At 39.7% G+C, this 13607-nt stretch overlaps 2 protein-coding genes across 3 annotated transcripts; one reads left to right on the top strand and one right to left on the bottom strand.

Moving 5' to 3' along the window:
- Positions 1-1135: 1135 nt before the first annotated feature.
- LOC121583578 (major histocompatibility complex class I-related gene protein-like) lies at positions 1136-5567 on the top strand. Of its 2 annotated transcripts, none has more exons than XM_045219172.1 (2): positions 1136-1621; positions 2499-5567. In XM_045219172.1, exons 1-2 carry the CDS (start codon positions 1531-1533, stop codon positions 3515-3517), a joined length of 1110 nt encoding a protein of 369 aa, XP_045075107.1. In that variant the 5' UTR covers positions 1136-1530; the 3' UTR covers positions 3518-5567. The 2 variants fall into 2 exon arrangements, 1 of the variants encoding a protein (XP_045075107.1); XR_006659997.1 differs by lacking the exon at positions 1136-1621 and adding an exon at positions 1632-2410 and having other exon boundaries at positions 2499-2587.
- Positions 5568-10996: 5429 nt separating this feature from the next.
- LOC123488277 (fumarylacetoacetase-like) lies at positions 10997-13173 on the bottom strand. Its single transcript, XM_045219173.1, has 3 exons — positions 13038-13173; positions 12644-12761; positions 10997-11368 (listed from the first exon to the last, which is right to left on the bottom strand). Exons 1-3 carry the CDS (start codon positions 13134-13136, stop codon positions 11298-11300), a joined length of 288 nt encoding a protein of 95 aa, XP_045075108.1. The 5' UTR covers positions 13137-13173; the 3' UTR covers positions 10997-11297.
- Between the last annotated feature and the right edge of the window lie 434 nt (positions 13174-13607).

Below are 13607 nucleotides of genomic sequence, written 5' to 3' on the forward strand. Positions count from 1 at the left end.
TTCCCCTCAACAAAGGACTGTAACGGATCAGTTTGGGGAGACTGTTGACAATAACAAATATCTGGGCATTATTAGTACAGATCTGCATTTATATATTTTATATGCCGGTTTGGCAGCCTGAGCATTAAAAAATGTAATCTTGTAGTTATTTCTGTTATGTAATCTATAATTTCTAATCATGACTATTCATTAATTGTGTAACCGGTGTGAAATGGCTAGCTAGTTAGCGGTGCGCGCTAGTAGCATTTCAATCGGTGACGTCACTCGCTCTGAGACCTTGAAGTAGTTGTTTCCCTTGCTCTGCAAGGGCCGCGGCTTTTGTGGAGCGACGGGTAACGGTGCTTCGAGGGTGACTGTTGTTGATGTGTGCAGAGGGTCCCTGGTTCGAGCCCAGGTAGGGGCGAGGAGAGGGACAGAAGCAACACTGTTACAATTGCACAATTCATTCGTTTTACACCATTGTCAACGCAGGTAAGATGGACTTTCTCTCAAACTCAATTAATTATTTTTTATGTTATGAAATGTCATTTTCCATAACTGTATAATATAACTCATCTCCCTGGTTCAGGATCACATTCTCTGTGGGCACTTGGAACATATATAAGTGGAGAGACACCTTTCCCTGAGTTTACAGTTGTGGTGATGTTGGATGATATATCAGGGCATTATTAGTACCGATCTGCATTTATATATTTTATATGCCGGTTTGGCAACCTGAGCATTAAAAAAGGTAATCTTGTAGTTATTTCTGTTATGTAATCTGTAATTTCTAATCATGACAATTCATTAATTGCACAATTCTATCTGTGCTGTATTAGCTGATAGCCAGTATCCTAACCAGAAGGAGAATCATGTGATCATGTGTATGAGGTCTGTATATTATTGAAATGTCTTTACAGTGTATCTGTTTAGTATTGTATGTTCATCCTAGCTGCACAATAATACCTTTATTACAGAAATAATAACATAACAGAAATAGCAGGCATAGCACAGATCTACCACTTCTCAGACTTGCTTTCATTGAGAATGACAGATCTATAACTCACATTTCTAAGTGAATTTGGTCAGGTCACCCAAAAAGCTACATAGCCAACTGCAAAGCATTTTTTTTTCATAGCTAAGTGAAAGCGAAAGTCTGTCAGACAAACTTGAGAGCTTAGAAACCTGCTACAGGATGCTACACTTTCTAAATCATGGACAAACTGTCTGTCTTTTTGTTTGTTCTTTCGTTTTACACCATTGTCAAGTAAAATGGACTTAACTTTATCTCTTAACTTTGGTAGTTCAGTTTTTTGGGGGAATCCTGTTTCCATCCCGTATAGTAGGTGGCTGAATGGACATTCAATTGTGATCGCCAATTTACCATAGAAGAAGAAGAAGACCCAAATGAACTATCTTGGGTTAGTTATGAATATCTTTGATTACAAGCATGCAAGCTCTATACAAAAAATATGTTACGCAGTTGGCTAAGTGAAAGAAAAAGTCTGATAAACTCACTTCCTGTTGCGCAGTTTAAGTTGAAGGGCAAGTATGTCAAACACTTCTTGCTACACAATCAAAATCATGGACAAACTGTCTGTCTTTTTGTTTGTTCTTTCGTTTTACACCATTGTCAACGCAGGTAAAATGGACTTAACTTTAACTCATTTAATGATTTATTATGTCATAAAATGTAAAATGTCCATAACTGTGTACCGGGTTGGGGAGTAGCCTACGGGCTATACTGATATCACTTATTATTGATATCTAGGCTACATGGCGCATTGATGATGTGAATCACACTGCTGCTCTCTAATTTGTTTGCGCCTTACGGATTGTGAAGGGAAAGGGCATATCTATTCAGTTGCACAACTGAATGCATTCAACTGAAATGTGTCTTCCGCAATCCGATTTGTGAACATGTATATTTTAACCCAATGATGGTTTAATTGAAGAAGTTTAAGCTGCCTATTAATCATTGTTCTTGCGACCAGGTGTGTATTCATTACGAAAACCATTTAAGAACCAAACGGAAGCTAACAGAGAAAAACGAGAGTTTCTATTGGACAAATGCAGATAGGTCCCTCCCGTTTCGTTCAGTTTAAGACACTTTTTGCAACAGAATCGATGTAATGAATATGCCCGAGTGGACAGCGAGTGAAAATGCGCTTTTGCAACAGCTGCGTAGTGCATATCCCAGCCTATGGAATAAAAGTTTGAGTTCCTCTATTCTAAACTCCCCTGCGGTATTGTGCTCCATATGGTCATAAACTAGTTTAATTTAAGAAGACCACGAGTGGGGCTTTTATTTTCTTCATGGACAATTACTATCTCTTTTTTCTTTTTCAACTCGAAGCAATGAGCCCAATCAGTCCTCCATGACAACAAAAACAAAAATAACAGATTAGGCTAATTCGTGGGTTATGCTCAGGTAAAACAATTTGACTAATCTATGTTAACATTTTATCTTATAAAATGTCAAATGTCCATAATTGTGTAAAATATCACTCCTCTCCCAGGTTCAGGATCACATTCTCTGTGGGTACTTGCAACATACATCACGGGAGAAACGCCTTTCCCTGAGTTTACTGTTGTGGTGATGTTGGATGACGTTCAAGTGGCTTACTATGACTCCAACAATAAACAGACTGTCTACAGGGGGCAACATATCAACAACAAAGAGGATGAGGAAGCAAAGGACGGAGCTTATGTATTTGGAACTATGTACCACCACATGAAAGAGAGATCCTTACACCTGAAGCACCACTTGAATCTCACGGAAGGTGTTCAAGTTCAGCAAAGAATGTCTGGCTGTGAGATGTTGGACAATGGTGAACCAGCCCTGATCATGCAAAAGGCCAATTTCAATGGCATTTTTGCAGATTTTGCAATATATTACAACATTACACATTTTACATACGATGCTGGGAAACTACTTATAGGATGGGATGGGATGATGCAAGCATATAAAATAACAGTTTATGAGAATGTTTACCTTCCCATGTGCATCAGAACACTGAAGACATTCCTGAAGATAGATAAGAATGTTGTGATGCGTAAAGTGCCTCCCAGACTCAGGTTGATAAAGAAAGAGGTTTCTGGAGGGCTTCAGGTGAGCTGCCTGGCGTTTGGTTTCTACCCCCGCCACATCAACCTGACCATGCTGAGAGACGGCCAGCCAGTGGCAGAACAGGAGCTGACAGGGGGGGAGGTTCTGCCTAGTGGAGATGGGACCTACCAGCTGAGGAAGAGTCTGGAGGTCAGTACTGAGGAGCTAAAGAAGAGACACAACTACACCTGTACTGCCTCTCACCTCAGTCTGGACAACAAGCTGGATGTCAGTTGGGAGTCTGGGGCAGAGAGAGTACACCTATCCACCCTCTCAGCTCTGCTGGTGATGGTGCTGATTGTTATTCTATTGGGCATTTTCATTTGCATCAAAAGGAGGTGGAGATGCATTGCCTCCCAGTCAAAACTTGCCAACTTTGATGCAAATGTGTCAGAGGAAATGAACCTTTCTTCAGATTCTGAGAATTAATATATTTTTGGGACACTGATGCAACTTTGTCAATTCAGCTCAATTGACAATGAAATTATAACTGCCAGAGCACCTATGAGGGCAGACACAAAATGTGTGAATGGTTGTTATGGTCGGTCAATCTTCCCTTCCCCTCAACAAAGGACTGTAAAGGATCAGTTTGGGGAGACTGTTGACAATAACAAGTATACAGATCTGCATTTTTTTTTTCTAGGCTGATATGGCAACCTGAGCATTAAAAAAGGTAATCTGGGAGTTATTTCTGTTATGTAATCTGTAATTTCTAATCACGACTATTCATTCATTTCACAATTCTATCTGTGCTGCATTAGCTGATAGCCAGTATCTTAACCAGAAGGAGAATCGTGATCATGTGTATGAGGTCTGTTTATTATTGGAATGACTTTACAGTGTATCTGTTTTGTATTGTATGTAGTGTATGTTCACCCTAGCTGCACAATAATACCTTTATTACAGACAATAAAATGTAGCCTAATCGATGAATGCATTGATTCATTTTAACTACAACATTAATTAAAGCAATGTCAAGTATACCTTAATTTCTCTCAGGAACTTGTTTATCACTGTGGAAGGGAGAGAAATCGGAGACTATTTCACTCCAGTTTAAGACTGGCATGAGTATTCAACTAAAGTGAATGTTGTATGCATGATAAACAAATAAACAGTTTTATCATAGAATGCCTTTAGTAGAGAATGAATCAGTTCGATTGTAGTCAGTGCATGAAAAGTCATTTTCTATTTTACAGTAGCACACCGCTCATTCTAAACATCATTTGTTTAGTGTTACTTTTCCCCAGTCAAATATTCAGGCCTACATTTCCACTTCAAGGCTGGACCACAACATAAAACATAGCTTTTGAATATAAGATCTAGTTGAATTAACTGTTATTTTGTATTGAACACTGAACGGTATATCAAAAGGCTGCAAAGCCAATGTCTCCATTCCACATTTAGAAATAAGTATCCTTTCATGTTACCTGCTTCCTAATGAAACCAGCTAGGTTCAAACCTAGGTCTCCTGCGCACCAGGATACTGTGTTAGCCCTCTGAGCTAAATCCTAGAACCACTGGTGACATTCCTAAACCTGCTGTCTTTCTGCTATTTTACATATAAAACAAACATCAATATCTTATCTACATTTCATTACTGACATAAAGGGCGTGTACAAAGGTGGTGCTCCAAATGGCACCCTATTCCCTCCATAGTGCACTATGGGCCCTGGTTAAAAGTAGTGAACTATGTAGGGAATAGGGTGCCATTTGGGACGTAGCCATATTTACTGGCCTTTGTCAATTAAGTTCCCCAGTTCTGCACGCCCCAGTGTTTTACCTAAAGGAAGAAAGAAGGCTGAATTGTATTTGTCTTGGAGACTAATGCCTCATAAAGAGTAAATATAATTTGTCAATCTGAAATGAGTCAGAGTTAGTGCTGCCTTTCATTTTCCAAATAAAGTATTGTTCATTGTGAACCTTGCCTGGTTGTCGTTCATCCTTCCTGAAATTGCACTGGGGCACAAAATAACCAACAATGTCCATATCTGACACACACACAGCCACACAGTCACACACACAAGCAGGGACGGACAGACTTGGAGGTCGGGGGCCCCCAGAATGCATGTGATAGCAAAAGTGTAGAATTGTAGGAAATTAGCTTTAAAACTGCAACATTTGCTTTTAGTCTCACGACAAAATTTATAGAATAGCATTATAAAATTGCTAACTTTCAATTCGGCTCCACATGTGACCTCAGTCTGGAAGCACAAATCACCTTTTTTTTTTGCTCTGAAGTGTTTGCACATGACCTGCCATTACCATGACAACCACCTCCAAAATGTTAAGGAACAGTGACAGGAAATGAGCATTGCATCTGAGTGCTACTTCAGAGGCTACATCATGAATGCGCAAATCTGATATGGGTCACATGTAAAACTGAGTGTTGACAGTCAGAAAAAAAGATTGGATATGGGGGAAAAAACAGAATTGGGTTCTTCAGGTGGTTGTGTAAACATAGCCATGGCGAATGCAATAAATCCGATTTTTTAAAATATAAATAACGGTTTGCTAAAGTGCTAAAATTCAGCATTTTGACATATCCCTCCGTCAACCATGTGTCACTTCTAGGAAGATTTCAACCCACTTAGTCCCAAAATGTCTCCTACTTTTTACCATCATTGTTGTGGTGATGTTAGATGATGTTCAAGTGGCTTACTATGACTCCAACATGAAACGCTTTATCTACAGGGGACAACATATTTGTTTAGTGTTACTTTTCCCCAGTCAAATATTCAGGCCTACATTTCCACTTCAAGGCTGGACCACAACATAAAACGTAGCTTTTGAATATAAGATCTAGTTGAATTAACTGTTATTTTGTATTGAACACTGAATGGTATTTTTAATTTAATCTAATTTTTCTTGCTGCACCATGGCAAAATGTTTTGAAATGTAGGAAATTAGCTGATTCCCCCCCTTTTGCCAATTATTTGGATCTCAATCCTGATACAATTCGGCTCCACATGTGACCTCAGTCTGGAAGCAAAAATCACATTTTATTTGCTCTGAAGTGTTTGCACATGACCTGCCATTACCATGACAACCACCCACAAAATGTTAGGGAACAGTGACAGGAAATGAGCATTGCATCTGTGTGCTACTTCAGAGGCTAAATCATGAATGCACAAATCTGATATGGGTCATACAAGAAGTTCTGTAGTGATTCCTATGTTGTTGATGTGAAGAATATTTGTTGATCTGTGGTGTGTAATGACGAGCAACCAGACGCTGCACTTGACACAATTATGAAATTGCTTATCCCAGTTACTAATAAGTATGCACCCATTAAGAAAATGACTGTAAAAATGGTTAAATCCCCATGGATTGATGAGGAATTGAAAAATTGTATAGTTGAGAGGGATGAGGCAAAAGAGATGGCAAATAGGTCTGGCTGTACAACCGATTGGCAAACGTACTGCAAATTTAGAAATCATGTGACTAAACTGAATAAAAAGAAGAAGAAACTACACTCTGAAACAAAGATAAATGACATAAAGAATGATAGTAAAAAGCTTTGGAGCACCTTAAATGAACTCCGCTCCATCATTCATTGAATCAGATGGCTCATTCATCACAAAACCCACTGATATTGCCAACTACTTTAATTATTTTTTAATTGGCAAGATTAGCAAACTTAGGCATGACATGCCAGCAACAAACGCTGACACTACACATCCAAGTATATCTGACCAAATTATGAAAGACAAGCGTTGTAATTTTGAATTCCGTAAATTAAGTGTGGAAGAGGTGAAGAAATTATTATTGTCGATCAACAATGACAAGCCACCGGGGTCTGACAACTTGGATGGAAAATTACTGAGGATAATAGCGGACGATATTGTCACTCCTATTTGCCATATCTTCAATTTAAGCCTACTAGAAAGTGTGTGCCCTCAGGCCTGGAGGGAAGCAAAAGTTATTCCCCTACCTAAGAATAGTAAAGCCCCTTAACTGGCTCAAATAGCCGACCAATCAGCCTGTTACCACCCCCTAGTAAACTTTTGGAAAGAATGGTGTTTGACCAGATAGAATGCTATTTCACAGTAAACAAATTGACAACAGACTTTCAGCACGCTTATAGGGAAGGACATTCAACAAGCACAGCACTTACACTGTTTTGTTAGACTTCAGTGCGACTTTTGACATTATCGATCATAGTCTGTTGCTGGAAAAACGTATGTGTTATGGCTTTACACCCCCTGCTATATTGTGGATAAAGAGTTACCTGTCTAACAGAACACAGAGGGGGTTCTTTAATGGAAGCCTCTCCAACAAAATCCAGGTAGAATCAGGAATTCCCCAGGGCAGCTGTCTAGGCTCCTTACTTTTTTCAATCTTTACTAATGACATGCCACTGGCTTTGAGTAAACTGTCTATGTATGCGGATGACTCAACACTATATACGTCAGCTACTACAGCGACTGAAATGACTGCAACACTTAACAAAGAGCTGCAGTTAGTTTCAGAATGGGTGACAAGGAATAAGTTAGTCTTAAATATTTCAAAAACTAAAAGCATTGTATTTAGGACAAATCATTTACTAAACCCTAAACCTCAATTAAATCTAGAAATGAATAATGTGGAAATTGAGCAAGTTGAGGAGACTAAATTGCTTGGAGTAACCCTGGATTGTAAACTGTCATGGTCAAAACATATTGATACAACAGTAGATAGGATGGGGAGAAGTCTGTCTATAATAAAGCGCTACTCTGCATTCTTAACAGCACTATCAACAAGGCAGGTCCTACAGGCCCTAGTTTTGTCGCACCTGGACTACTGTTCAGTCGTGTGGTCAGGTGCCAAAAAGAGGGACTTAGGAAAATTGCAATTGGCTCAGAAAAGGGCAGCACGGCTGGCCCTTGGATGTACACAGAGAGCTAACATTAATAATATGCATGTCAATCTAATCTCTCCTGGCTCAAAGTGGAGGAGAGATTGACTTCATCACTACTTGTATTTGTGAGAGGTATTGACATGTTGAATGAACCGAGCTGTCTGTTTGAACTACTAGCACACAGCTCGGACACCTATGCATACTCCACAAGACATGCCACCAGAGGTCTCTTCACAGTCCCCAAGTCAAAAACAGACTATGGGAGGCGCACAGTACTACATAGAGCCATGACTACATGGAACTCTATTCCACATCAAGTAACTCATGCCAGCAGTAAAATTAGATAAAAAAAAAAACAGATAAAAGTACACCTTATGGAACAGCAGGGACTGTGAAGCAACACAAACATAGACACATGCACACAAACACACGATAACATACGCACTACACACACGTACACATGGATTTTGTGTTATAGATATGTGGTAGTAGAGGCCTGAGGGCACACACTTAATGTGTTGTGAAATCTGTTATGAATGTATTGTAATGTTTTTCAAATGTATAACTGCCTTAATTTTGCTGGACCCCAGGAAGAGTAGATGCTGCCTTGGCAGCAGCTAATGGGAATCCATAATAAATACAAATACCTCATGAAGCTGGTTGAGAGAATGTCAAGAGTGTGCAAAGCTGTCATCAAGGCAAAGGGTGGCTACTTTGAAGAATCTCAAATATAAAATATATTTTGATTTGTTTAACACTTTTTTGGTTACTACATGATTCCATATGTGTTATTTAATAGTTTTGACGTCTTCACTACTATTCTACAATGTAGAAAACAGTAACAAATTAAGAAAAACCCTGGAATGAGTAGGTGTGTCCAAACTGGTACTGTATATATACAGTATATTTAAAGAGAGCTGCTATGGGATATCCAAACCCACAGAAATTAATTTAAATCCAAAATATGCTGAATTAATTCAAGTCAAATATATCTACAAAAATACACATCAATACAGCTTTATCGATTAGATAAGCCAACAACATAGTCAAATAATATTCATTACAGATATTTCCTAAAAGAGAACGCCAGGCCTGACTCGTGAGGTAAGGTACTAGATAGTGGGCAATATTTTCATGGTGCAACAATGTTCAAATCTGTGCATAGAAATCTATGGTTTAATTTGACACTTGCAATGGCTAAATAAAAAGGCCACTATTTATGCATTGCTCAGTTTATTAAACTCTAGTTAAATAACCACAGTTTTATAACACACATTGTTCAAGAAAAGTGTCAAATGAAATTATACTGCCAGATTATAATGCATTTTATGGTACTGTTACACAGATTAGAACTACAGTATTTTGCACCATAAAGATACAGTTGAAGTCGGAAGTTTACGTACACTTAGGTTGGAGTCATTAAAACTCGTTTTTCAACCACTCCACAAGTTTCTTGTTAACAAACTATAGTTTTGGCAAGTCGGTTAGGACATCTACTTTGTGCATGACACAAGTAATTTCTCCAACAATTGTTTACAGACAGATTATTTAACTTAGAATTCACTGTATCACAATTCCAGTGGGTCAGAAGTTTACATACACTAAGTTGACTGTGCCTTTAAACAGCTTGGAAAATTCCAGAAAATGATGTTATGGCTTTAGAAGCTTCTGATAGGCTAATTGACATAATTTGAGTCAATTGGAGGTGTACCTGTGGATGTATTGTAATGTTTTTCAAATGTATAACTACCTTCAAACTCAGTGCCTCTTTGCTTGACAACTTGGGAAAATCAAAAGAAATCAGCCAAGACATCAGAAAAAAAATCGTAGACCTCCACATGTCTGGTTCATCCTTGGGAGCAATTTCCAAACGCCTGAAGGTAACGCGTTCATCTGTACAAACAATAGTACGCAAGTATAATCACCATGGGACCACACAGCCGTCATACCGCACAGGAAGGAGACATGTTCTGTCTCCTAGAGATGAACGTACTTTGGTGCGAAAAGTGCAAACCAATCCCAGAACAACAGCAAAAGACCTTGTGAAGATGCTGGAGGAAACAGGTACAAAAGTATCAATATCCACAGTAAAACAAGTCCTATATCGACATAACCTGAAAGGCTGCTCAGCAAGGAAGAAGCCACTGCTCCAAAACCACCATAAAAAAGCCAGACTACGGTTTGCAACTGCACATGGGGACAAAGATCGTACTTTTTGGAGAAATGTCCTCTGGTCTGATTAAACAAAAATAGAACTGTTTGGCCATAATGACCATCGTTATGTTTGGAGGAAAAAGGGGGATCTTGCAAGCCGAAGAACACCATCCCAACCGTGAAGCACGGGGGTGGCAGCATCATGCTGTGGGGGTGCCTTGCTGCAGGAGGGACTGGTGCACTTCACAAAATAGATGGCATCATGAGGAAGGAAGATTATGTGGATATATTGAAGCAACATCTCAAGACATCAGTCAGGACATTAAAGCTTGGTCGCAAATGGGTCTTCCAAATGGACAATGACCCCAAGCATACTTCCAAAGTTGTGGCAAAATGGCTTAAGGACAACAAAGTCAAGGTATTGGAGTGGCATCGCAAAGCCCCAACCTCAATCCTATAGAAAGTTTGTGGCCAGAACTGAAAAAGCGTGTGCGAGCAAGGAGGCCTACAAACCTGACACAGTTACACCAGCTCTGTCAGGAGGAATGGGCCAAAATTCACCCAACTTATTGTGGGAAGCTTGTGGAAAGCTACCCAAAACATTTGACCCAAGTTAAACAATTTAAAGGCAATGCTACCAAATACTAATTGAGTGTATGTAAACTTCTGACCCACTGGAAATGTGATGAAAGAAATAAAAGCTGAAACAAATAATTATCTCTACTATTATTCTGACATTTCACATTCTTAAAATAAAGTGGTGATCCTAACTGACTTAAGACAGGGAATTTTTACTAGGATTCAATGTCAAGAATTGTGAAAAACTGAGTCTACATTTACTTGGCTGAGGTGTATGTAAACTTCTGACTGTATCACCCAGTAAGTCAACAGGATGAAAACAAAACCCAGACAAAGGGTTAAAAGATTCATCCGTTTCTTTTACATGTCAGGTCCCAAACCACATAGTTACAACATTATGGAATATAACACTGTTTCTGGCAACAATACTTTGGAATGGTAAACAAGAATCCTTCATTAAAAATGAACATTTAAAGGGTCAATCCTGGATTGGTACGTACATCCATCCGACTGCTTTGTTGTTTTTAAAATCCCAGATCGTCCCTTTAAAGGACTTCAGTAACAATGTTGGGAAAGGGTAACTTTACAGCCTCTCCCCCACCGGATGGAAGAGACATTGAGGGTGGATGATTCTCAGGGTTACAGGGCTGGTAGAATGGTCCCCACACACGGTCCGAAACCAACCCTATACCCACTCCCCTCACAGTAACCTAGAGACAGAGTGGGAGAAAGAAATGAAAGGACAACACAGACCAACAGGAACGTCGTCCATGCACAGTAGATTACCTGCTGGGTGTCAACGGATGGTAGATTCAACATGTAGAATCGTCGGCATGGTCTGTTTTGTCCTTAATTAACACACTGTGACTGAGAGACGCCAATATGATAGGAATAACATTCAATAGCTGTTAACCTGAAATCCCAAAAGGTTTCTGCTGTATTATATTCAGATGAGGGTCAGCAGCTCTCAAACAGATTTGCTTTCTCTGAGTCTCAATCGTCTGTATGAGATAGCTGTAGTGTGGTGAATTGGCTTGGTTGTGTGTGTGAACGATGGCTAATAGAAGCTGTGGTCACTAACACGTAGGTGACAGACCGAAGTTTAAATAGGATAATAAAATGTTGAGCGTTTGCTTGAACGTGCCTGAACATCCTGATGGGCGTGGTTTGCACCTGACTTCCCTAACACTTCCTCCTTTCTTACCAGGACTGATTTAGCTGATAGCTGCTTTATTGAGGAAAGCTCTACTTACAATGACTGTGATATGTGGTTGTCTAACCTAGCTACCTGAAGCTAAAATAATAATAATAATAATAGTATGTCATTTAGAAGATGCTTTTATCATAAGCCACTTACAGTCATGCATGCATATATTTTACATAAGGGTGGTACCGGGAATCAATCCCTCAATCCTGGCAATCGAAGTGCCATGCTCTTCCAACTGAGCAATACAGTTTATTTGTTGAATGCACTGACTGTCTGCTAAATGATAGTTGTCTCTTGTTTTCTGTAGTGGTTCTGTCTGTAACAGTGTTTGTAGAGAGCTCAGTAAGGATATATCATGGTTTCTGTAGTGGTTCTGTCTGTAACAGTGTTTGTAGAGAGCTCAGTAAGGGTGTATCATGGTTTCTGTAGTGGTTCTGTCTGTAACAGTGTTTGTAGAGAGCTCAGTAAGGGTGTATCATGGTTTCTGTGGTGGTTCTGTCTGTAACAGTGTTTGTAGAGAGCTCAGTAAGGGTGTATCATGGTTTCTGTAGTGGTTCTGTCTGTAACAGTGTTTGTAGAGAGCTCAGTAAGGGTGTATCATGGTTTCTGTGGTGGTTCTGTCTGTAACAGTGTTTGTAGAGAGCTCAGTAAGGGTGTATCATGGTTTCTGTAGTGGTTCTGTCTGTAACAGTGTTTGTAGAGAGCTCAGTAAGGGTGTATCATGGTTTCTGTAGTGGTTCTGTCTGTAATAGTCTCTGTATAATAGGGTTCCACCCACCTGTAAGAGTGACCTCGTCTCCATCCTTTAGGAAGGTTCTTGTCTCTCCTCCTCCCAAGTCCACGGTCTTAGAACCCTTCCATGACAACTCCAACATAGAACCAAAACTGTCTGGCTCCTACACACACACACAGAGAGAGAGAGAGAGAGAGACAGACAGAGACAGAGAGAGTGAAAGAGAGAGAGAGAGACAGAAAGAGAGAGCGAAAGAGAGACAGAGAAAGAGAGAGTGACAGAGAAAAAGAGAGAGAGTGACAGAGAGCGAGAGAGAGGTCAATAGTGAATCAACAACAACTCATCAGAACATATACAGTAAAATGTGCACACATGTAAACACTGATTCAGATACAAAATGCTCACAGACACACACACACGCAACCAAACACAACCTCACCGGTCCACTGATGGTTCCTGAGGCCAGCAGGTCTCCAGGTCTGACGTTACAGCCATTGACTGTGTGATGGGCTAACTGCTGCTTCATAGTCCAGTACATATACTAGAGAGATGGAGAGAGAGATAGAGAGAAGTGAGAGGGAAAGAGAGACACACACACACACACTATGTACAGTGGAGAAAAAAAGTATTTAGTCAGCCACCAATTATGCAAGTTCTCCCACTTAAAAAGATGAGAGGCCTGTAATTTTCATCATAGGTACACGTCAACTATGACAGACAAAATGAGAAGAAAATAAATCCAGAAAATCACATTTTAGGATTTTTTATGAATTTATTTGCAAATTATGGTGGAAAATAAGTATTTGGTCACCTACAAACAAGCAAGATTTCTGGCTCTCACAGACCTGTAACTTCTTCTTTAAGAGGCTCCTCTGTCCTCCACTCATTACCTGTATTAATGGCAACTGTTTGAACTTGTTATCAGTATAAAAGACACCTGTCCACAACCTCAAACAGTCACACTCCAAACTCCACTATGGCCAAGACCAAAGAGCTGTCAAAGGACACC

This window comes from Coregonus clupeaformis, unplaced genomic scaffold, assembly GCF_020615455.1.
Source record: "Coregonus clupeaformis isolate EN_2021a unplaced genomic scaffold, ASM2061545v1 scaf2118, whole genome shotgun sequence".
Lineage (NCBI taxonomy): Eukaryota > Metazoa > Chordata > Actinopteri > Salmoniformes > Salmonidae > Coregonus > Coregonus clupeaformis.